The 26,181-nt window shown below is 34.4% G+C and overlaps 2 protein-coding genes across 3 annotated transcripts; both read right to left on the reverse strand.

Moving 5' to 3' along the window:
* Positions 1-8,677: 8,677 nt before the first annotated feature.
* Positions 8,678-11,140, reverse strand: LOC133861801 (WUSCHEL-related homeobox 6). Its single transcript, XM_062297617.1, has 4 exons — positions 10,768-11,140; positions 10,134-10,469; positions 9,970-10,013; positions 8,678-9,352 (listed from the first exon to the last, which is right to left on the reverse strand). Exons 1-4 carry the CDS (start codon positions 10,955-10,957, stop codon positions 8,981-8,983), a joined length of 942 nt encoding a protein of 313 aa, XP_062153601.1. The 5' UTR covers positions 10,958-11,140; the 3' UTR covers positions 8,678-8,980.
* Positions 11,141-19,916: 8,776 nt separating this feature from the next.
* LOC133876826 (uncharacterized) lies at positions 19,917-25,409 on the reverse strand. 2 transcript variants are annotated; one of them, XM_062315074.1, is made up of 7 exons: positions 25,138-25,409; positions 23,760-24,031; positions 23,449-23,504; positions 23,273-23,351; positions 23,032-23,170; positions 22,107-22,220; positions 19,917-20,440 (listed from the first exon to the last, which is right to left on the reverse strand). In XM_062315074.1, exons 2-7 carry the CDS (start codon positions 23,969-23,971, stop codon positions 20,249-20,251), a joined length of 792 nt encoding a protein of 263 aa, XP_062171058.1. In that variant the 5' UTR covers positions 23,972-24,031; positions 25,138-25,409; the 3' UTR covers positions 19,917-20,248. The 2 variants fall into 2 exon arrangements, with proteins under 2 accessions (XP_062171058.1, XP_062171053.1); XM_062315069.1 differs by having other exon boundaries at positions 23,760-24,044.
* Positions 25,410-26,181: the final 772 nt, after the last annotated feature.

The following is a 26,181-nucleotide window of genomic DNA, read 5'->3' on the forward strand; positions in this document are numbered from 1 at the left end:
ATTTGTATTATAATAGAACACTTGCTCTCATGTAAGAGATATGTTACGAAAATAGTCGTAACACACTCGTTACACACCAAGCTTATGTGTCTTTATTTTTTTTATTATTTATTTTTTAAAATGTCCCCCTTTCTCTCTCTCTCTCTCTCTCTCTCTCTCTCTCTCTTTGACGTCCATACGAACGAAGAGCCGGTTCAACGACGAGAGGCCAGCGTTCGGTCTCCTCCGCTCGAAACAGCCGCCCCTTCTCTCTCCCGCTCACTCTCTCGCCTGGGCGTTTATCGGCATTCAGTCTCAAAAAGAGTCATCCAAGTTCAGCTCTCCAACCTTCTCAACTAATTTTCTTATGAAATCACCCTCTATTTGTATCTGATAATCAATCTTGGGCCTCCTTTATGGTTGATATAATTTTCGATTTTATTTCGGTCTATTTTTTTTTTTACCTTGCATTTAATCTCTCACTTTGAAACCCAGGATTTACTTTCTTTTTTTGTTTGTGATATGTTTCCTTATAGACCTTGAAGAACATTGTTTGTTTATGTATGCGGAACCCTAACCCTAACCCTATGTTTTGTTTCCGAGAAAATGGTGGGGAAAATAATATGAAAGAATGGATCTTACACCTTTTGTTGTTATGGGTTTCATTTTTGAGGGTTAATGAGAGCCGATTCGTTGCATTTGGCTAAGTTTGGTTGAGGTTACTGGTTCACCCTAGATTCCAAATTGTACATTCCATTCTTGCATTTCTCACTAATTTAATTCAACATTAGTCTTTTTCTTTTCTTCATGTTTTTTATTTCAGCTTGATCTCTGCTCTTTCTTATGCTTTAATGATTTTGGGGGTTTTGCCTTTTGTTTTGTAATGTGGCTCAGAAATGAACGTTTTGAAGGCTTAATATTTTATTTATTTATTTTATTATTATTATTTTTTTTAATCTTTGGCCTGGAAAAATAGGAAAGGGATGTAAGTATAGTACCTTGGGATGTGAAAACTTGCAATGGCTAGAGTGGGTTTAATGGGTATTAATTCAAATTGAAAATTTGTTGTTGTTTTTGTTGATAAATACATGCTTTCAAAGTGTTGGATGACATGGTAAGGTAAAAGCTGTCATTGATTCTTTGAAGATACAACTTTTGAGTTCTTCCAGTGTGATGGTACCACTTTTATCGGTGTCCATGTTGTTGAACATCTGTTTCCAAGTCCTTGATTTCTTCCTCTGAAAGGTTCTATCATGTATAGTGCAGGGGATTATAATGTGTTTACATATATGAGAACTGTACATTCAATGTACATGACCTGGTATAGGTTTTAAATTTAGTGTGATTGTCTCGGTCTTGTAAGATGAGTGACTTTGTCATTTTTTGATGATGAACTTGATATATACATTTAACTTTTGAGTCATTTGGAGATCAAGTAATATCTATCTTGAACTTTGCATATAGTTTGATATACATTGTACATGACCTGGTATAGGTTTTAAATTTAGTGTGATTGTCTCGGTCTTGTAAGATGAGTGACTTTTTGTCATTTTTTGATGATGAACTTGATATATACATTTTACTTTTGAGTCATTTGGAGATCAAGTAATATCTATCTTGAACCTTGCATATAGTTTGATATAGAAATTAGTTAAATATATTATCTTATCGCTTGTACACCCGATTATAAATGAAGAACAAAATTACCAGAAAATTCAAAGATTTTGCACTTCTATTTATTGCATATTGTAGCTTCCAAATATTACCAATGTATCATTTTAAGGTACTCTTGGATTGATACTAATTTCAGTAGAAAGTGGTACGGCTGTGTAAACTACAAGGTAATTGTTCAAATTAATTTTGCATGTGTTATTTTTTGTTTGGTTGTTTATGACATTTTAGACTATTTTTTCCATGCAGAAAGTTGGTGATTGTGACTTCTTTGGGTGGGCTGATAGTGAGATGTCCACATACGAAAAAAAAAAAATGATGGAACATCTGACAGTCACAAAAGAGAAAACGGAGGCTGACTTTGCTAGACTTGAGAAATTAATAGAAACAAAATTTAAGAAGAATATATATCAAACTAATCAACTTCGGCTCAAGTTAGAAAATTGAGAAAATATGTATTAGGCTGCCTTAGCTTTTATCATTTTGATTTTATTATTTTATGTTAGTGGTTATACTGGACCTAGTGGTAGCAAGTTGATGTTAAAATGAATTTGTGGTATTTGTGTATTTGAATCTCGTTGTGAGAAGGATAAGTGCGTATATTTGTACTCCTAAGTTTAGTTTTGTTATTTTCTGTAATGAGATATTGTGTGGTTGGTTTATAGTAATGATGTCATTAGTTTTTTGCTTTTGATATGCTTGTTTACTAATTCTGTGAGCATTTAATTGATAGAGTAGTAAAGAAAACAATGGCCTATTTGAATCCACTTGGATTTGCCTATTTTATCCGGCCAATGTGCAGGAGTGGAAATGCATTGAGGGGAAGGGAGTTGGTGGAGGAGATGATTGGTAAATGAATTAAACCCAAAAAGTTGGTTTTGAAGATGCATGATAAAGGTTTAAAAATTAAAAGTGGATATGTATTTGTACAATTTGATATGTAGACTACAAGGATAGAACTAGACGACATCAAAATTAACGTCAACCATACATCAGTATGCACCCATCAAAATTAACATCAACCATACATCACTATACACCAATATACACTCATCTTCAATGACAACCAAAATGTACATCAAATACCATTAGGTATTACATTGATTTCAACGTGGAAGTAATGACTTCATCAGAAGACAGATAATTAACCGCACAACATCGGTAATTGTGGGCAGGACACTTAGATGGTTGAGTGCAACATAGACTTCATTGAAGATGGGCCGCACATGCATTTCAATTGCCATGTCAGTTGGGATTATGAAATTAAAAATGCCTGTCATCCAAGCAATTATTTTGGCCGGGTTGGTATTAATACAATAGGGTAATAGCCACAACAGCTGGAGGAATACTTCTTGGCTCAAAGGAAGAGGATCCATTGTCAACACCCACCATATATCAATCTGAAAATATCAACTTCAATATCTAGACTTCTAAAATGGATGAATTTCAATAAATAACACAATGCTATCATCATTTTAATAATTTACCTGGGAGCATAATCAGTCACAATTGACACATCACACGTTTGTAGGGCTATAGTGAAAGCCTCATGGTATTTATGTTGGCTTACCAATGTGGATAACAAATTTCTAGGGCCAAACAACAAATTCACCTAATGCACACATGATTTGTTTCCCTTAATCCTTACTGTATGCATATGAAATTCTAATCAAGAAACCATATAAATGAAATGCCAACACAATGAATTAAACAAATACACATAAACTATACCTTAGAAATAATAGAATCATGGTGACCACCCGAGGGTTGAGCCATTGTTGATGATGAAGCGACAGAATCCTGCATCAACAAACACTAAATAAGTACGTGAAATCTCATATAATTGTCAAAAATCAATTGATAAATAGAGAGATGTTGGTTAATCACCTTAGTACTCATTATATGATCATGAGCTGCAGAAGGCAATGGAGTTTGACATGTGCTATCTTGATCTTTTGTTGATTTGGTGGCCTACAATTTGAAAGTGGTTTATGCAATGTGGGGAAGTACACATGTTTAAAATCACCAACCTGAATTTTTCGTCTCTTCTGTTTAGCATTGTTGTCTCTTGGTGGCCTGCTCGATACTTTGGATTTCTTAACCACTATTTCTATAACAACCACTTTTCTCCTTGTTGGTGGCTTCCCTTTACCTTTAACCTTCATAGGACTAAGCACTTTTTTACAGTTAGAAGATGCAACAGTAGCTGGAATGCCATGGGAAGATTGACTTTCACAATGCCACAACTCCTTTAACTTATATTCTTTTCATTAGATCCATGCAACGCTCCACTTTTTCTAATGTGAGCGATAGTAATTCTTCAAAATTGTTTCTCAACTTGTTATGTATTTCAGCATTAGGATTATTACCAACGGCATCATAACTACTCTTAAGCTTCGAGTATTCTCGCTTAATATCATTCCTCCATCTATCTAGAAAATATCTTGGGAGCAACGTTGTCTTTTTCTTCGTCCGTAACACGGAAATTGAATGCTTGCATAAGATGCCTCTTACTTCGAACAATGCACATTTGCACTTCACATCCAATTCATCTTTATTCAAGTTGACAAAAAATTTCTTTTCTATTATGTGGTCTCCAACAGTAACATCTTTAGTAACTTCACAGGTAGAAATCGTACATTCACTTTTGAGATGAGAGTTAGTACAGTTAATAACTTTCACAATTTGCTCATGAATTTCTTTGAACTTCTCATTTGTGTAAACAGCTTGAAACTGTTTTCCCAACTGCAAGGTGCTTATACATGGGATCGTGCGATTGAAAGAATCGAAATCATCACGTGTCTCATTCTCGACCATTCTCCTTAAAGCAGAATCATATTCATCAACAAATTCTTTCAATGTGGTTTATGAGTGCATGCAACCATCAAGAAATGCATTCATACTTTCACTTTGCTGCATAGTATTCATTCCCGCCCAAAATGTATCTTTCATGTATGCTGGCACCCAAAATGTCTTCTCCATATATAACCCATGCAACCATGCATTATCATGAAGAAGTATGTATGGCACTCTTAATGTCATCAAAATTAGCATGTGATCCAAACTTTTCAAGAAATTTTTTCCTAATGTGCCACATACAATATCTATGTTGAGTTTCGGAAAAAACAATAGCGATTGCATTTTTCATTGCTCTATCTTGGTCTGTTATAATTGCTCTAGGTGCTTGGTCGTTCATGCACTTCAACCAATATTTAAACAACCACACAAATGTGTCTGTATCCTCGCTTGAAATTAGTGATGCCCTTAAAAGTATAGACTGACCGTGATGATTCATTCATACAAAAGGAGCAAATGACATGTTATATCAATAGGTTAAGTATGTTGTGTCAAACGTAATAACATCCTCGAAGAAATCATACGCTGCCCTACTCCGTGCATCGGCCCAAAAAACATTTCGTAACCTAGAATCGTCTTCCATATTCATCGCAAAGTAGAAGCTACCATTCTGCTTTTGCATTCTACTAAAATAATCATAAAGTACCTGAGCACCTCCTTTACCAAGACGAAGCTCTCTTGCCTTAATAATATAATTCCGGCAATCTCTCTCTCCAAAGGAAAGACTCTCAAACCCCCCACTCTCAACAGCTACTGAATTAAGATTCTTACTCAGGCGTATTCCTACTCTGTCATTAAGCTCAAGTAATCTTTTCGCAACATCATTTATTTTTCTATTACTTCTAAAAAATTTTGCTTTGCCCGAGCTTAATAAATGATTATGCTTCAACCCAACATTGCTCAAAAATAACGTTCCATCTTCACATAAATTCGTACAAATATTGGCATCACACATTGTTCTATTAGTTGCTGGAATTAGCTTCGCAACATCACATGTTCTGGTTCACTCTGGAGTTCCACGAGTACATATAAGTAGTGCGTAACTCTTTTTTACCATTCTTTTTTCTCGAGTTTCTATACGCTATACCAAAACCAGCTTGCTTAGAATACGTCCTATAATATGAGCAAACTTCTTCTATTAAACTAAATGTCATTGATTTCTTCGGTTCTTCAACTTTCCCATCATCCTTTAACATCAAGGGTAGTGTCACATTTTCTTCCTCATCATTCAACTCTTCATCCGAAATATACGTCATTGCATCCTTCGGTTCTTCAAAAATTTAACCCACATCTATCCAAAAAAGGATACAAAGTTTGTGTTTATTAAAAAAATATATAATAGTAATAAAGAAAAAAAAAATAGAGAGCCAACTTGGTGGTTCAAAAAAAACTATAATCCAAACAAAAGTGAAAAACCTAACCATTTTGATGGTCGTCTTGAGGGGTTAAAGCATTGTCAAATTCACCCTCCTTATCCAAGTGTGAACTTGAAGAGTCCATTTTGAAAAGTGCTACATTAAAAAGTAATATAAGTTAATTGAATTAGAAAACTAAACTACATAAAAGCTAAACTAATAACCTTGAAAGCATGTAATTTGACAATAAAATACAAACTAAACTACATAAAGGCAATCATAACACCAGTTTTAGAGTGTGGTTTTAAAGGTTTACTAGAATTTATAACTTGGAAGCCCAATTAAAATTCAAGGGAAAAAAAACAACAAATTTTCAATTTGAATGAATACCCATTAAACCCACTCTAGCCATTACAAGTTTTCGCATCCCAAGACACTATACCTACATCCCTTTCCTATTTTTCCAAGCCAAACATTAAAAAAAAAAAAAAGCCTTCAAAACCTTCATTTTTGAGCCACATTACAAAACAAAAGGCAAAACCCCAAAATCATTAAAGCATAAGAAAGAGTTAAGATCAAGTTGAAATAAAAAACAGGAAAAAAAGAAAAAACCTTATGTTGATTTAAATTAGTAAGAAATGTAAGAACAAAATGTACAATTTGGAATCTAGAGTAAACTAGTAACCTCAACCAAACTTAGCCAAATGCAACGAATCGGCTCTCATTAACCCACAAAAACGAAACCCATAACAACAAAAAGGGTAAGATCCACTCTTTCATATTATTTTCCCCACCATTTTCTCGGAAACCAAACATAGGGTTAGGGTTCTGTATACATAAACATACAATGTTCTTCAAGATCTATAAGGAAACATATCACAAACAAAAAAAAGAAAGTAAATCCTAGGTTTCAAAGTGAGAGATTAAATGCAAGGTAAAAAAAAACGACCGAAATAAAATCGAAAATTATATAAGCCATAAAGGAGGCCCAAGATTGATTATTAGAAACGAACAAAGGGCGATTTGGTAAGAAAATTAGTTGGGAATGTTGGAGAGCTGACATTGAATGACTCTTTTTGAGACTGAACGTCAATGGACGCCGAGGCAAGAGAGCAAGCGACTGGGAGCGAGTGGCAGACTGAACGTTGGCCTCTCGTCGTTGAACCGGCTCTCCGTTAGTACAGAAGTCGGAGAGAGAGAGAGAGAGAGAGAGAGAGAGAATTGCGTTGGAGGGGAAATGACATTTCATTTCCTCTCCATGCAGTTTTCAAGACCTTTTTTTTTTATTCTTTTTTTTTAAAAATAAAAATAAAAATTAAAGACATGTCAGATTGGTGTATAACGAGTGTTTTTGTAACATATCTTTTCATGTAAATGACTTATGGTGATGGGTTGACAAAATGGCACAAGGTGATTGGTGATCGACAAAGATATAATTGACGTGTATAGTTGAACAGTAAGAAGAAAATTGTGAAGGAGACCTCTTTAAAGACCCTATACTTACCCAAAAATTTTATTTTTGACAACTCTAACTCACCATAACCATTATACAGACAACCTCATGAAAATTAATACTTCTATCCTACGGAAAACACAAATTTTAGGAAAATAGCAATAAATTAAATGCACTTATTTTATTTTATTTTATTTCTATTTTATTTGAAAGTAAAAAAGTACTACATTGCCATATTCACGTGTCATAATCCAAAAACAATATATATATATATATATATATATATATATATATATATATATATATATATATATATATATATATATATATATATTGGGAAGTAAACAAAAAATATATTTTCATTTTGAGGATGCAAAATTATTTTGGGGAATAATCCAAAAATAGGAAATATGGATTATTTTTATGAGACAGATCGGATATATATGATGTCTCGATTATGAAAAGGGATGTTATCAGTTGGGATTACGTGGTCTTTTTTAGATTCGATCAATAATTTAAAAAAGTTATGGAAAATCGTAACAATCTACTGGAATTAAGCTCAGTAAAAAGATACTGAAAGTTTTTGCTTGTCTATTCTTTCTCGCGTATATTGACGCATATATAAGAGCATTTAATTACTTTAATCAACTCGATCACTATAAACGGATCCAGAATTAGATGGAAATACATTAATTAAACAATTGTTTTTTTTTTCTTTCTTTCTTTTTTCTGAATAATACATTGCACTGTTATTTGCAAAGTTTTTATACACATGCATGTTTGCGTATACTTGCCATTCCTAATTAATTAAGTTGATTGGAAGCCATTATGAGAAACGTACACAAAAAATATGCAAATTAGTAGCAGATTATAATTATATATATATATATACTGTAGTTCTTTTTACTTGCAAATTTAATATCATTTTTTTCTCTTTCTCATAAAGAACGACTAGGAATTAAGTCCATATAGTAAATGATCAGCACCTAAGCCGGCCAGATGGAAAATGACGGAACCCTACCTTGATAAAATCAACGTGGAATTATTCATTTTAAAGCAACAATTCACATTTCCATGTTGATGTGAACGACACAAAGCACAGAAAAATATAGATGGATTGTTTCAAGTAAATTAGGAACTCCCAAAAACACATAAGATTGTATTTGACTCAATAACATTCAACATACTTTATTTATCGGCAAACGCACATCTTTAAATAACACAGGTTATATATATATAAAGAAGTGAAAAGCAAATAGATGCCTGAGAACAACTAGATAACATCCTATCACTTAAACAAATAACTATATCTACTATATATATGAGTTTTACTCTAATACTATTACTATATATCCTCTTTCTTGTATAGATAAGAGTCTTATTCTAATCCTAGCCTATTGCTACTACATTATCTAGATAGCATCTATTGATAATAAAAATGCATCATTATTAGACATGAAAGACTAAAGAAGTCTCCTTATCAGAGTCCAGACTCATTGGGTTCAGGAACGTCTCACATGTCCATATCCTTTTCTTGCACCATAAATATAGACACAAATACAATAATCAGTTCCCAAACAAGCTAACCAACCAAGCATATCTCTCAAACACAGGTTAATTAACACCGGTTTCTGATCATGATCATATGGGTTGTTGGCTGTTTTCTTCAGTTCTTGAGAGGAAGAAACTCAAAAAATTGGTCCCTAGCTGTGATCGGCAGCTCTTTTGTGTCCTCTCCGGTGAAACTATTGGCATCACAATCATAACCATGCGGCGCCGGAAAGAGGTTGAGAGTTTTAGATTCTCTTCTCCGATATTCCTCAAGGTGGGAGAAGCCGCCTTCTTTGCAATTGGTGGGTGTCGTCATTAAGATACCATAATGATCACTACTGTTTGAGAGCTTTGTGTGTGATGATGTCTGGATGGAAGGAGAACAAGGCATCTCTATACTTTGACACGTGCGATGCGCCATTCTCTCCGAATGTTGAACCCACCCATGCGTCTTTCTTTCTGCTCTATGCATCGAATTACCAGATTCCTGAAATTTACAAATAATTAATTAAGTTAAAAATAAATCTTGCACAAGTACCACTGGTCCACTCCCCTGCAGATCGAAGGAATGCAGCTTATGGAGCGCCTTTTTTCTACATCCAAAAGGTCGATCTGGTTGCTTTCTTCATTTTTATTTTTTTTACTTTTTTTTTTGAGAAACTTCACTTAAACATTTGAATTGCCAGCTTTAGCAATTATTTTTCTAAAATTTAAAAGCTCTTAATTTAGTATATTTATCTTTCAATTTTTTTATTTTTTTTATTTTTTAATTTCACCATTCCATCGAGTTAAATCCTAATGGAAGGTGTCAAAATTCTCAAAATATTATTTTTTTTAAAAAAAATAAAAAATAAAAAAATTGCATGTATTTATGCCTGAATCTTTGATTTTTTTTTTTTAGAGTATTTTGAAAATTTTGACATGATTTAACATAAAATCTTAACGGATAAATTAAAAAAATTGAAAAAAAAAATTGTATGATGAAGATATTAAACTTGAGAGTTTTTAAAGTTTATGAAAATAATTGAAAATGGGTTACAATTCAAGGGTTAAGTAAAGTTTTTGTTTTTTTTAATCTTTAACTTGGTAGGTGAAGAGCATTACACAAAGAGGTGCCGACTTCTTCTTTGCGTGGTTAACTTCATAACCTGTAGACAAAATCCAAAACAAAGCAAATTCAATTTTTACATCCCAAAGACTACTAATTAAAAAAATAAAACAGATTCTTTTATTTTTTATTTATTTGTTTTAATTTGTTACCTACTTACCTGCTGATTCTTTGTTATCTAGAGTACTTTTACTATGATCATGATGTCGGTGCTCTGGTAAGTGTACTGATGCCATTTCACGCCGGCGTTTCTGGCGCTCTCTGGCTTTGTGATTTTGAAACCAGTAGAAAACATTCTTCCCTTCAATCTTACCGAACCGTCTAAGATATGCTGTGATCTGCTGGATTTGCTCAGCTGTCGGCGTTCGTGTTCCACGACGATACAACTCCTCAAGGGCTAGTAGCTGCTCCGCCGTTGGATTCCATCGTGAACTTGCCAATGGTAATTGCCTGTTTAAACATGCCCTACTTTTAATTTGTTCACTCCTTACATAACCTGTATCATCACAATACAGATCATATATCCATCAATATTCAATATCATGTGAATGAAATACAGTACTATAGCTAGCTAAGGACATCAAATATTATATGGAAAATATTGAATAGAAATCGTGTAAAATAAGTGAAAGATGCCAACGTTGTCAATAGGTCAATAGGGTAGAGAGGGGACCATGGATACACCCATGCACTCACCCAAGTGATCGAGCAGAATTGATCCTTTTTTTTTTTTTTTTTTTTTAAAAAAATAAAAATAAAAAGTGGGATATATTATATTATATATATATACATACCTGGATATTGGAGACTGAGTGAGAAAAGATTGGTGTAATGAGTGCAATGACGATAAGGAGGGGTGAATAATATTGGAGAGATGACAGTGTTTCTGGCACTGACTGGAAAGATGGGCCGAAGCTTAAGGGCACTGAATGAGTCAGACACGTTAAGGTCGTCGCTACCACGATCACCACAAGCCATGGTCATCCCAAATTATGAAGTACCAAGAAACCTAGCTTGAGTACCACGCTAGCTTGCATACATGTATGAGCTAGAAGAAGAAAAAGATTGAGAACTTAGCCACACACATACGACAGAGAGTTGTAGAGAGGATTCTGGGGCGTCGGTAGGACAAAGCAAAAGAAGCAGAGGTACAGGAAGCGTTGAATTGTGGGAGGCCTAGTATAAAAAGGATGCGAACAATATTTACATGGTGGTGCATATATATGTATATTAATTGCACTTTATCATAATTAAACGTCCCCCACTATACGAAGACAGCTCATTATTGTTCCATAGGTACATTGTCATGTGCCTTTCACTGTTCTTAATCGGAAGTCTATAACTGTTCATCCAATATCTCTGTCTCTGTCTCTTTGTCTCTCTCTAGGATTGCCAATAGAATCTGTTCATGGGCGTCCATACAAAAGACAAATACTCTTCCTATATATGTCCGTGTACCAAACAACAAAATGTTGGATCCTAGCCCCAAATTATTTGATAGAGCCACATTATGTTGAACTCTTACCATACGTACTGGTGACCAGTATTGCCCTACTTCAATATCCATCATTAATTATGACTGAAATTTTCTCCAAACTCTCATCATCATTATTATTATTATTATTATTATTATTATTATTATTATTATTATTACTACTACTACTAGGAGAAATGATGCAAATTCATTTACTATTCATCTAATTTTTAAATTTATAATTGGATTTGTGTGACTCACATTAATTCGGTTCCAAATATTCAATTGCACATGAATTTGAAACTTCATTGTATAGGGATAGATAGAAGATGGGTAGGTGCATGATGGATTTATATATATAAGGGTAGTTATTTGTGTTCGCGTGTTGTGTCGTGTCGATGCATGAATATAAGACTATATATATAGTTCAACCCTAACTCAACTCATTTAATTAAACAGGTCAAATTGTTCAACCCTAATCATCTAATTTTGTATTGGCCGGGTTCATATCGAATTCGAGGGTCATTTCAAAAATTGTTTGCCATTATGTTACGTGTTGAGTTCGGATCGTGTCAAAGTATAAGTATAAGATCGGACTATATATAGGTCAATCGATCATAACTCGACATATTTAATTAAACAGGTTAAACCGCTTAATTATAACTTTATAATTTTGTATTGAATTCGTATCAAGTTTAAAAAATTACATAGTTAAGTAGCTAAAACTAGGTCAATTAATCGTCAACCTAGCAAAGCTCCTCACAATAATGTCGTCGTGGCGTGCTGAGAGCTAGTGTGTTGCAAGTTGCAACCGTGCAATAACGTTGTGCGTACAAATATTGAATGGTAGGCATCAGACCGACAAGTAAGGATGTCGTTTCTTAAATCCATGCATATATTTAGTGGCTTTAATTTCATTACGCCTTGTCTGCGCAAATATATTTTCGCATTTATCTATTTTATTAGCCTCCCCAACACCAACCTGACTTGTCCCTGAACTCGTAGCTTCGATTCATAAATATTATGGCAAAATGATTTCGCGACTGTCTACGTGCCCATCGACCATCTCTGACGTCATTACTGTTGAGTTGTTTTCCCCAGTTGAGTTGTGTTTTTCATAACTGTTGAATTATATATAGTAGTACTTACTTCCTTAAATGGCTGACATACATATATATATATATATATATATATATATATATATATATATATATATATATATATATATATATATATATATATATATATATATATATATATACTCTACTATTTATTTATCAGATAAATTTACCATCGCACCTCTAAGATATTTGAAACATTGAATTAGTACGGCATATATTATTACAATAAATTTGTCTTTTATATTGGCGACAATTTTATTAGAGTAGACCGAATGGCTGAACGCTAATTCTATAAACAAGTTAATATTAATGCCGACAAGAGAGTCAACGCTGATGATCAGCCAATGAATGTTAATGTTGGAGTTTATTAGCATTGACATACCAGCGCCAATGATCAATAAGTTGATTTTGACACTTTTAGCGTCGGCAAAATAGTATAGCTTAATTAGCCTCTACACACCCTCTAGGTTAGGTTGCAAGATGGAAATGAATATTTCAAACCATTATAAGTACTTCTGCCTGCGAGTGCACGTATTTGAAGGTGACAATTAATGATTTAATGGGACTAGACAATAGGGTTCCCCCAAAATAGTTTAGCTTAATTAGCCTCGATCTACACACCCTCTAGGTTAGGTTTCAAGATGGAAATGAATATTTCAAACCATTATAAGTACTTCTTCCTGCGAGTGCACGCATGTGAAGGTGACAGTTAATGATTTAATGGGACTAGACAATAGGGTCCCCTAAAATAGTTTAGCTTAATTAGCCTCTACACACCCTCTAGGTTAGGTTTCAAGATGGAAATGAATATTTCAAACCATCGTAACTTCTGCCTGCGAGTGCACGTATGTGAAGGTGACAATTAATGATTTAATGGGACTAGACAATCCCCCCCTCCCCCCTTTCTTTCGATAAACAAAATTAATGAATTAGTGTTTAGTATAATTGAGTTCGAGTCAAGCTGATAACACAAGACTAATAAGCAGGTAAACCTGTAAAAATTAAATTTTTTTTTGTATTATTAAAAAATAAAACTCCTAAATCAATTGATTATCTGGTAATCCATATGAAGTGTGGTTCAATTATAAAAAATGTAATATTAACCTGAGCTAAAATACTAAATACCGTAGTATAATTTTTCAATCATCAATACAAACCAGTGCCTTTTAAAATACAACAGCTGAAGTGCACTACTATCTCAAAGAGTACAAATGGTACATAAATATGCCTCTGTAATCTTTTACTCAGTTTCGAGCTTCACGAATAGCTCTAATTTGCACTCCTAGGGTGTAACTGCATAAGTCTAATTTTGCCAACATGTTGTAAGCCCGGTTTAGTTGGAAGTAAGTATAAAGATGGATATTTAGGGAATATTACGAGGTTTAAATAAATTATGTATGATAATTTTTATTGCACAAATTATGCAAGAAGGGAAAAATAGTACATTTAGAAAGCAGTTCAAGGCATAATTTCAGGATCAACGTATTGCAGTTTTAAAAAGAAAAATCATGCTCATGAAGTGTGGAATATGATAACAATAAATATAGTACAATATGTAACCACTCGATCTCCTTATGGCATATCCGTACTTATAACCCTCTTACGGTGAGGTTTGCATGTCCTGTGAGACATATGGTACAATGCCGGTGCCCCAACGAGATATAATAGCACTACAAAAAATTGAGCATTTAGTAACGTGTAAAATTTTCCACGTTACTAAATTTAGTAACGTGCTAAAAATTTACACGTTACTAAAGTATTTAGTAACATGCAAATTTTGCACGTTACTAATTTAGTAACGTGAAAAATTTTACACGTTACTAAATAGTAATGTGCAAACTTTTGCACGTTACTAAATATTATGTCAATATAATTTTTAAGAATTAGTAACATGCAAAATTTTGCACGTTACTAATGTAGTAACATGGAACATTTTGAACGTTACTAATTTAGTAACGTGCAAAATTCTGCATGTTACTAAATATTATGTCAATATATTTTTTTAAAACATAATATAATTTTTAAGAATTACTAACGTGCAGAATTTTGTATGTTACGAATTTAGTAACGTCGACAATTTTAAACATTACTAAATTAGTAACGTGCAAAATTCCGCATGTTACTAAATATTATGTCAATAAATTTTTTAAAAAATAATACGATTTCAAATATTTAGTAATGTTACTAATTTTGCACGTTACTAATTTAGTAACGTTCAAAATTGTCCACGTTACTAAATTAGTAACATGCAAAATTAGTAACGTTACTAAACATTATGTTTATATATTTTTTTTATTTTTTGAAAGAAGAGATTTTTTATTTTTTAATTAGTTTTTTTTTTTTTTTTAAAAAAAAATTATGTATATTGGTTTTTTTCTTCTTAATTTATAGTTTTTTTTTTGTTTTTTTTTTCTAAAAAAAAAATTGTTCTTTTTCATTTTTTTAATTTAATACAAAACTGGTTTTACTTTTTTTCTTTTTCGTTTTTTTTTTTTTTTCAAATTGTTTTCATAATTTTTAGTTTTTTTTTTTTTTTTAAAAAAAACTTTTTCGTTTTTTAATTTTAATATTTTTTTTTTTCGTTTTTCTTTACTTCTTTTATTTTGTTTTTTTAAAAAAATAACTTTTTTCGTTTTTTTTTTTGGTTTTAGATTTTTTTTTTCGAAAAATTGGATTTTTTTTTTTTAATTTTCAGTTGATTTTATTTTTTTGTTTTTCTTTAATTTTTTAATTTGTTTTTAAAAAATAATTTTTTAGTTTCTTTTTTCGAAAAATTGGTTTTTTCGACTGGAGTAATACACTATGATCAATTGGATGATTCTATTGATCCTATGATCATGTCATGATCGATCGCACGTTAGATCGAACCTATAACTGTGTCAAGTTTGATTGATCGAATGTTTCTGTCACAATAGATCGAACTGATGCACTATGATGAATTAGTATTTGATAAAACCTTCACTTGTGTCAAGTTTGATCGATCATTTGATCCTATCACGATCGATTAGGCATCCAATTGTAGGCGTTTTTGTAACGGGAGGAGGAAGAAAAAAATAAAAATAAATGAAAGAATTAGTGACGTTTTACATTTGACACATCACTAATTAGTGACAGATATTATATCAATCCTATGATCCTCTCATGATCGATTGGACTAGTACTTACTAGGATCAATCGCATGTTAGATTGAACATTCACTATGTCAAGTACGATTGATCGAACTTTGTCACGATTGATCGGACTAATTAATGCACTATGATCGATCGGATGGTCTATCAGTTATGTTGATCCATCACGATCGATCAGATGATCTATCGATCCTATTGATCAATCACGATCGATTGGATGATCTATCAATCCGATCAGATGTTCTATCGATCATATTGATCTATCACGATCAATCGGATGATCTATCAATCCTATTGATCTATAACGATTGATCAGATATGATCAATACTATCACGATCGATTGGATGATCTATCGATCTTATGGATCGATCACGATCGATGGGATGATCTATCGATCCTATTGATCTATCACGATTGATCGGATGATCTATCGATCCTATTGATCGATCACGATCGATCGGATGATCTATTGATCCTATTGATCTATCACGATCGGATAGGATTGATACTATAACGATCGATCGGATGATCTAACGATCCTATTGATAGATCAGATTATCTATTGATCCTATTGATCTATCATGATCGATCGGATAGGATCGGTACTATCACAATCAATTGGATGATCTAACGAACTTATTGATCGATCGGATGATCCAACGATCCTATCTAAGGTATTAATTAACATTAAAAGTAAACATGGGTCATAGGGTTAAGTCTATATATTAATGTGTACGCCCTATATTTTTCACCCATTTTTCCAATGGTGGTACGTTACACAACAACATATTTCTAGTTTAGAACATAATTTATTTCATGCGTATCAATACACTTGTAAATCAACATTTGTCAAAAATTAAGGCTCACAACATATTTTCAAGCGATACATGCATGTATTCACCTTTGATATAGAGTACTGTTCCTAAACACTGAGTGCTTAGCATTATGCAAGAGATATTGATGGTATGAACATTGAAGATTAATTCTCTTGGAGTATCCAAACCACGTTGTTGTTCTACATTAACACAACGGATTGAAGTCTACTAATGGGTCGGTAAGGAGATCAATAAGAAAGATAGGTTAGTAAGGAGCTAGAGCATGAGGCAAGTGAAGGGCATCTGTACACAGATTGTCTTAGTCGATAAAGTGGGTTGTAAGTGTATTATATATGCATGTGTAGTATTCTTAATTTCTTAGTAATTGATTTCTTCAGTTTGACTGTCTCGAGTTGTTTTGCCTTTAAAGTGTTCATAGGGTTCACTTCATCAACAAAATCTTGTGTTGTTGATGAGTGCATGCTTCTATTCCTTTGAGTGGTTTGGTTTATATTTGCTGCATAATTTTAATTGTTTAATAGCTGCATAATTGTTGCCTGTGAGCTTTGAGGTCTAAATTCTATCATCCCAGATCAATTTAGGAGCATATGGCTAAATTCCAAACCAACCATATAACAATAGTCATCTTATGCAAAGAGTAACTCATGACGATCAAGGGTAAAGAAATACTCTAATTGAAGGGGCCAGGGGAAAAACGTTGGAACACATTTGTGCAGGTGCATGGCAACCTATTTAATTCCTAAATGTTTCACATATATCTTTAATTAAGCATCATGTTCAAAACATTTGCATTTCTCTAAATTATTGTGGCAACATGCAAATATGCTAATAATTACAACACACACATATTTTAATTATCTCATAAAACCAATCTTTCCACTAGAACATCATTTCCTTTTACCTTAGTATCATTTTTTTATTTTTATTTTTAACCTTAGTATCATAATAATCCACATTAACATCAAGCTAGAATAACAACGCATAAATTCTAATAAATTTACCCAATAACAGTTCAGATTGAGAACGAAACAAATTAATATGTTCGATCAACCCTGATGTGCGCGCTAGCTAGCTAGCTAGCAAATTAAAGAGAGAGAGCGCGCGAGAGAGCTAGGGAACAAATCAAAGCAAAAAGCACTAAATTACAGCCAACTAAAAGCCATAAGAATCCCACAAAGAACGAGAGAGATGAACTATCTGAATCGGACGAAGATGAGAAAATTCAAAGATTGAAGCTGCAAATTAAATCGCCGTAATGCCACTCCTTCCGTCGAAATTAGAGTATAAACCTGAACATACGAAAAATAAACCTCTAAAACTGGGAGCTTCTCAAACGCGAATAGAGAAAAACGCACGCATGCATACACACATGGACAGTAAATTTAATACATATCAGCGACGACCCACGTAGTCGCTGATCATAGAATATTTGTAACGACTCAAGGAAAAACGCTAGTTACATTTGTGCTATCACTCCAAAAAGGACTAGTCAATTTGAAGTTTTCCTAAAATTCCTTATAAAACCTAGTTTCACCTAATAACCAGGTAATGTAAGACTTAGCACTCATGACTATCTTTATAAACCAATCACTTTATGTGGACTACTCATTTTCCCAATATGAGACCGGGGTGTTACAAACTCCCCCTCTTAAACTCCTGATGTCCTCGTTAGGGCCACGTCATACAGTGCTCTAGTATCACATGGTCTGGCGTTACTAAGTGGCTTTGATACCATTTGTAATGACCAAAGGAAAAGCGCTAGTCACATCTGCGCTATCACCCTAAAATGACTAGTCAATTTGAAGTTTCCCTAAAATTCTTTACAAAGCCCAGTTTCACCTAATAACTAGGCAATGTAGGACTTAACACTCAACTATCTATATAAACCATCCACTATATGTGGGTTACTCATCTTCTCAATATGAGACCGGAGTGTTACAATATTAATTAGTTATATATTATGTACATATCAACGATGACAGTTATGTGGTCGTGGATTGTCGTCATGGATTTTTCTATTAGCGATGATGATTGTCATCGCTAATATAAATATAATAGAGTATTAGTGACAACAGAAGTTGCATGTCGTCGCTAATAGAAAGTGTATTTGCAGCAACTATAGTCATCGTCAATAGGTAAAATATTGGAGTTCGTCTATACGGAGGACGAGGGTTAGACCCTCGTCCGACCCTCGTCCTACGTGGCAGCATCTTTACACTTTTTTTTTTTTTTTTTTTTTTCTTTTTATTTATTTAAAAAAAAAATTCAAAAAAAAACAAAGAAAACGCGGGACTAGAGACTTTCAGACAATCATTGTCCAAAATTTCCCCCCATTTGCCAAATCTCACCCTCTTCGACCACCGACCGAGCGCCTCCCACCTAGACGACTGGCCCACCGACCGAAACCATTCCTCTCCCAGCTCTCTCTCTCTCTCTCTCTCCCTCTCTCTCTCGGACCCAGCAGAACGAACCGATCGCCGCCCACTGACCGAGCGCCTCTCACCCAGACGACCGGCCCACATCGACACCATCCCTCTCCCAGCTCTCTCTCTCTCTCGGACCCAGCAGGCCGGCAGTGGGTGGATTTCGGCCGGAGGTGAGGGGGGGAGCAAGGTCTGCGTTGGAGCTCTTGTTTGGTGGTGGGTGGCGATCGGAGGTGCTCATGGTGGAGAGATGCTGTTCATGGGGGAGGGGAAAGATGAAACGATCAGCTTGGTCGGCGTGTTCGTGGCGGCAGCGGTCGGAGGTGGGTGGGTAGGGGGACGGTGGAGATGGAGGGATAAGGCTTGGGGGATTTTGAAATTTTGTGGAAGATGTATTTTCTGAAATGGGGGAAACGTGAAAAGTTTTCACGTGTTTTTTATTTTTATTTTTTGAATTTTTTTTTTAAATAAATAAAAAGAAAAAAAAGAAGAAAAAGAGTAAAGATGCTGCCACGGAGGACGACGCTCGTCCTCCGTATAGACGAACTCAAAATATTGTCCTTAATATCTTCCCGCGATATCCCATGAAAAAGTATCCTGCTTTCTTATTAGCGACGACAGTCGCTGATATCAAATTGTTTTGTAGCAATGTAGCATCAACGTACGTCGACCACCAAAAGTCATCATTGATAAGTTGGTTGCTATAGACCAAATTTCTTTTGTAATGGGAAAGGAGGAAAGAGCTTTCGGGTTTTCGGGAGAGAAGTGCTACTCCCGGATTCTACTGGTTTTTAGGGGTTCAGTTGCAATAATGCAATATTTACAGGCATGCCTCCATTTAGCAATTAGAGAGGCTGAATATTCATAAAAAAAAAAAAATAAATAAATAAATTAGAGGCAGAATAAATATTCTGGATTAAGCACTTATAATTATCATCCCATTTGCAAGAAATAATAGAATTTAGAAGTAAATGAAATATTTCTTTCCTTTGACATTGCTCACTATTGATCCAAATCACAATAGTTGCCAGTGTATTGCAGGAAATATTCCATCCCCAGTAAAGTTACATAGCTAGCTATTCTAGAGAACAAATATATAGTACAGTTGGAGAAAGTAGAAGGCTTCAGGACCGATGCAGATTGAACCCATGAACTGCACGAACCTGATCCAAGAGAATGGAGGGATCTATGACATGTGAAGTTGGAAGATCTATGTCTTTAAGCAGAGGCTATATCTGCAAAAGCTCTCTGGATGAATCGAACACAAGGAATTGATATCAAATATATGCACACTACTCAAGAAGCTTATTACAGGTGCCAACACCAACAGCTGCAGCCAGATGCCAGGCAGCATGAATGAATGGAGTCCTAGGGAAAACATCATCAGCAACAAACAATACACCACCCAACAATGATGACATCTTATGCACGTTGTAGGCCATCTTCAGATCTGGATCTTTTGATGCTCTTTTTGCGAATACTACCTGGAATAGAAATGGAAAATTATTCAGTTAAAGAATAGCATGAACCCAAAAGAGAATAAGGGGGGCATTGTTTTCAATATGGATACGAAATATAGAAACACTGCTGTATATTTCAGTCAGCCAGTTATGATATGGATAAACACTTTTTGTATGTAAAGCAAAATATTTTGACTTCATATTCTTTAAATATTGGAAAAAGTACTCATTTAGTCCATATGGTTCATAGTTGTACCAAACTGACTCCTGGGATAAGCTATCTGTCCAAAATGGTTTATGTCGTTAGCTATTTGACAAACCGTTACATATACATGTGAATCTACGTCACAACCAATTGCCGATTGACACGTGGCATGGTTGATGACTCAGCTTATTGTAAAATTATAGTTTTACCCTTAAAATAAAAAAAAATTATACAAAGAAAAGAGGGCTTGCTCCTCACCAATTGAGGGGTAACCTCCCCTCACCATACACGGGCCAATCAAGCGAGGGGTGACTGACTGCCCCTCATATGTCAAGAGGTGCCTCCCCTCACCATACGAGGGGCAAAAGGCCCACTTTGAGGGAAGGCTACTCCTCACCAGGTGAGGGGCGGTCAGCCGCTCCATCTAAGGGGAGGTCACCCCTCCCTAGGTGAGGGTAGCGTAGGCCGATTGCCATCGTATAGTGAGGGGCAACTTTTTTTTTTTCTTTATCCATAATTTTGTATTATTAATTTTTATTTCAAGGGTAAAACTGAAATTTTACAATAACCTGAGTCATCGACCATGCCACGTGTCAATTGAAGATTGGTTGTGACATGTGTATCTAACGGCTTCTATCAAAAAGTTGACGGCATAAGCCATTTTGGGCGGATAGCTTACCCTAGGGATCCTTAAGGTACTTTTGATACCCTAGATATTAGTTTGGTACAACTGTTAAATAAGTAATTTTCCCTGAAATATTAATCTGTAGTAATGACTAGCCTATCATGCACTGTAGTGTACAACAAGGAGTCATAAACTGGTCAAATGATCATTAGCAGACAGTGTGACATTTGATGTTGTTCCCAACTATTAATCATGCTCAGCCGTAGCAATACGAGCCTATCATTGACTGTAGACTGCAATAATAATTTGTAAACTGGTAAGGTCATAGGAAGTCAATGTATATATAGAACTATAACTCAACATAAAATTTGGTTCCGAATTAGTGGATTGTGCCCTTAAATGCTGAAATTACAGATGGATTTTGATCGTCATAAATTATTGTTTTTACTTGAGTACAAACGAGAATAATCTCAAAAAAGGAAAAGAAAAGAAAGAATGAAATTCACCGAGAGTAACCATCTTTTACTTTTTGATAAGTGGACCCACCAAAGAATCACTTTCCCAGCAGTACAGTATGTTCAATTTCAAGATGTTTTATCTGTTGAGAGGATTAACAAACTCTTCTGCAGAGTATTTATCAAGTACAACACAAATAAAAAATATATACGGTCTCATATATGAAAGAAATGAAGGATGAAACCAGTAATAAACACTAAAATATTTAACAAAGGAACACATGGAGTGATATTCACATCCCACTAAACATGATTTCCTAAAGCAACAAAACAATTTGTAATGAGCAAAGTAAAAGAAACATGTAATAAATCAATGAAAGCCAGAGGTCCAGAAAAGTGAGTTACCTCCATCATCCCAGTATGAACGGCAGAAACCATTAGAGGCTGGACAGGTAGAAGAAATGCGGATGCAGCCATCAGAAACTTTGGGTTGTCATCTCTGAGAGCTCTTGATAGACACTGACAAAAGGTTTTGAAGTTTTTAGTTTTATGTCTAAGTGAGCAACCCAAAAAAAAAAATTGAAGAAAAATCTGAGTAGATGCCTAGATGGAACCATTGTTAATTTGCAAAGAAAAGAAAAGCTAATAACATATCTATTTTCTTATATATTGATATATAAATATGAGACAAATTAAGAATGGATTGAAGGGTAAGTCATGGTTTTAAGATTCAATGGTTCTTTGTGTAACTTATCAATTATTAAAAGAAAAAAACATATTCTCTACATTGACAAATTAAGCCATTTGCTTGTTTATCATAATGAATAATTGTTGGTGCAGTTAATCATGCAAGTCATCTTTTTTAGGAACATTAGGAGAATGGATTTAACATATGGAAACTGATCAGGGCATGATCCAAGTTGACTTGAACTATTCCAAGATAAAGATGAGTTTCAGTGAGTAATTTTTAAATGATCTGATATGTCACAATGATTAGCAAATAGATAATGTTTCTCAGTAGTTTGAAACCCCACACAAGAATCTTGTAGGTGGATTTTATCTAAACTGGATCAGTCAATTAAAAATACTAGATCAAGACTGAATCTTTGAGTACACACTTGCTGTTATTCACATCAGGTCGGCTAATCCTGATATATTAGATGCCACAATACTGATTCTGCATAGCAGTCCTATCAAAATTTTCCTCCCTAGCCGATAGTTGTAGAATCATGCGATGCATCAATGAGCAACATGTTTATGCATGGCAATAGATCCAGATTGATTAGCCAACTATGTTTGTCTTTGAAATAATAAATTAGCCCTGACTTACTACTGTTGCTGTGGCTATCATTGTATAATCCGTCCATCTCATAAACTGCCTCAGTTTTCCTCTTGAAGAGTGGTACAAACTTGAGGCAACTCCAACTCCAATTAACGAATTAGCATACAGCTTAGTACTCAGGCTCTTCCTACATTCCCAGTAAAGCACATAAACAGATATAACAAATATATTAAGTTGTTTTTTTTTTTTTTTTCCTATGCATATCAAGTAAATTACTGCAAAATATCACCTTGGGGCCTGGATTCCAAGAGCTATAAAAGGAAGTGAAGTAAGCACATTAGCCACTGTTTCTGCAAGATTCTGATCACCTGGCAAAAGAGTGCCAAATAAATTAATTGTTTTGCAAGAGATTGGGTTGCATGACAGGAAAATAGGAGAAAAGTAAAAGGTATCTCTTTGTAATACCATGAATACACCCATGGATGGGCCTCAAACAGGCTGGTCTAAGCTGCCATACCCATCTGGAGAAAATGTAAACATAAAGTTATTGTGGCTTGTGGGTTGTGCTAAATCCCATTTTCTTCTATTCTACTATGTACAGGCAAATGTAGATAGCATTTAGACTTCAAAGATGGAGGAATGAGTAACAATAATTGCATAAATATATAACTAATTACTTTTCTTGTCTTTGATAAATTATACTAATTACTTAACAATCTCCGAATAATTAAAATCATATGTCAATGAGCAATTTTTGTGTAATGTTTTTTACTCACTGCATTAATAACCGCTGATTTGCTTCAATAGCCGAGCTTCTACTGATTGACTGAGGAAAGTCCCCATCTTCAGTAGTTTTCTCCAATGCAAATGGTGAATGAGGCACCACATGAACCCCATGGACACCCTCAAGGGTTCTGCTTGGGTTCAATATAGCCTGGGGACTCATAACCTTTTCAGTAGTAAATTCAATCAAGTTGATTGCCAGCATGAATTTGCTGGCATCAATTGAAATGAGCGAGCCCAAAGCAACTGAATATGTTGCTTGATTCTGTAACAGAAAACTGCAGTGAAATTACTTCAGGTATGAACACAATGAAAATGAAGAAATCAAGAGTGGAAAAGCTTCAACCAAACGGTGCAAGGAAAAAGTATTGTACTCCAATATTACATAAATTCAATAAATTGTAACATGGTTTCGATTGTTTTGCTATTGGAAGAACAAGTACTATATGGTTGCTTCAGTGTTCGAAATTTCAACACTAATACTAAGACCATTAGAAAAGCTAGTCGTGGCTCGCGTATTCTTTGGCCCCCTTATAGCATGACTAAAGAGCCACGAGCACCACCGACTTGCATGGGGTCTACATTTAAGGCCTAAACTAAATAATATATGATACAAACCTACAATCGTAATTAACAATATAATTTATCCAAACGAGGCAAAATTGTTCAAGGCAAAGAAAACAATAAAATTTTTACATAAGCAAATAACTGATCAGATTGTCTTTTGAACTCAAATTTGAATGTGTGACCCTTGAAACGGGCCTTTACATTCCGAGGAAGTGCATGCTTCGATTAGCATGCCATATTTGTAAGGGGATAAAGCAGAGAACAAGATATTGACAGGAAAGAAAGTTGCCCTCTTGTTAGCATTAACCTTCAGCCCATCCAATCAATCTGCAAATTTTTTATTCAAAATGCAACTTTTTTGAACACCCACATACCCAAACACAAATTTCAAGAATTCCCAAATATTATTTGAATATCTGGAGTTGTAGATGTGAAGATTAGTTTCTTATTATTTAATGAGCGTCCTGTATTTCATAAAAACACACAAATTTCAAGAATTCCGACCTATTATGAAGCTGCATTTTGACGAACATGTTGTCAGCATTACCATATCCCTCCCATGTGTATCATAAACCCAGATTCAAGACCAAACCCATTAATCTGGTTTTCCTTAAGACCCAGTCAATCCTTAAACAGTTAAACTCATCTCTGTCATGAAGACGCCAACAAACCAAAAGAGGAGTAGAAGATTGGGAATATTAAACACCGATATTGTATTAAACTATCAACTGCCACGCACTCATACCTATTCATCTATACCTTCCGAGAGAGAGAGAGAGAGAGAGAGAGAGAGAGAGGGAGAACCTGGAAAGATGTGGCGGAGCGTTGGAGCTGAGAAGAGGAGGAGTAGAAGGTGTTTGGGTTATTCTACAAGAGAAGAAGGTGGCGGTTGTTCAGTTAAATGGAAGTCATATTCGGACAAAAAAGAAAAGTAAAAGCGAATAAGGGAGAGGAAGATGCGCATGAGTCACGAATCTTCCTCATGGAATTAGCGCATATTCCTGCTGCCATCTCATCCAACAGACGCCATGGCCAACCCAAATTAAATCTCCTTTCTTTCCTTGCCCCAACCCCCAACCCCCAACCAATCCCCCCCCCCAATTCCTAATCAACCTAAAATACTACCTTTCACTTCCACCCCATATTCTCAATGCTAAAAATTACGTCCACACCTCAGTTAATTTTTTTTAACGTTTGGTCATTAATCGTCGGTTACCTTCCGTTAAATCCGTAAAATATTTTCATTATTTAGAAATACTTAAAAAAAATTGAAATAATGCTATAAGACATATCCATATTATAAAAAGTGACGTAGTTTTAAAATTACTATCGGATGAAAGTTTAATAGTGATCTATCACATATGTAATGGTAATTTTAAAAGTTACATTAATCTTTAAAACGAATATGAGTCCTATGTGTGGCATTACTATAAAAATTGTTGCTGAAATTTCATATACTTATGTTGCAAATCTTTAGAGTCAATCAATATGCATTTGTTTAAATATTATAGACCTTTTTTAGGTTCATGGGTATATGTCAGCAGGTCACCATGTATTAGGATTTTCTTCATGTCTAAATTATTAGCAATTTGGATAGTTTTTAATAGAAGAGGCCGAAGGATCCAATTGCTTAGAGCAACCCACTCACGTATTCGGATAGGTGAGTCTTTTTTTTTTTTTAATAAAACTGTCCAAATTATTAGCAATTGAAATCGCTTAATACATGGGATCCTGATATAGGTTACTATTCCCATTCCATCATTTTTTTAAAAAAAAAAAAAAAAAAAAAATTGTCGAATAGTTAACTTTAATCATCAGTAGACAGTGATTGGTAATTGAGATTTTTTT

The sequence above is a fragment of the Alnus glutinosa genome, chromosome 1, assembly GCF_958979055.1.
Source record: "Alnus glutinosa chromosome 1, dhAlnGlut1.1, whole genome shotgun sequence".
NCBI lineage: Eukaryota > Viridiplantae > Streptophyta > Magnoliopsida > Fagales > Betulaceae > Alnus > Alnus glutinosa.

What these genes read in the sequence shown, in the direction of transcription:
- LOC133876826 (XM_062315074.1), bottom strand. Translation starts at nt 23,971, where the DNA reads ATGCTGGCAATCAACTTGATTGAATTTACTACTGAAAAGGTTATGAGT. An exon ending in AATCAGCGGTTATTAATGCA is followed by an intron (nt 23,505 to 23,759) that starts GTGAGTAAAAAA and finishes CATTTTCTCCAG; the next exon opens with ATGGGTATGGCAGCTTAGAC. An exon ending in TTCATACTGGGATGATGGAG is followed by an intron (nt 20,441 to 22,106) that starts GTAACTCACTTT and finishes TTTCTATTCCAG; the next exon opens with GTAGTATTCGCAAAAAGAGC.
- LOC133861801 (XM_062297617.1), bottom strand. Translation starts at nt 10,957, where the DNA reads ATGACCATGGCTTGTGGTGATCGTGGTAGCGACGACCTTAACGTGTCT. An exon ending in AGATAACAAAGAATCAGCAG is followed by an intron (nt 10,014 to 10,133) that starts GTAAGTAGGTAA and finishes TTTTGTCTACAG; the next exon opens with GTTATGAAGTTAACCACGCA. An exon ending in AGAAGTCGGCACCTCTTTGT is followed by an intron (nt 9,353 to 9,969) that starts GTAATGCTCTTC and finishes TGTAAATTTCAG; the next exon opens with GAATCTGGTAATTCGATGCA.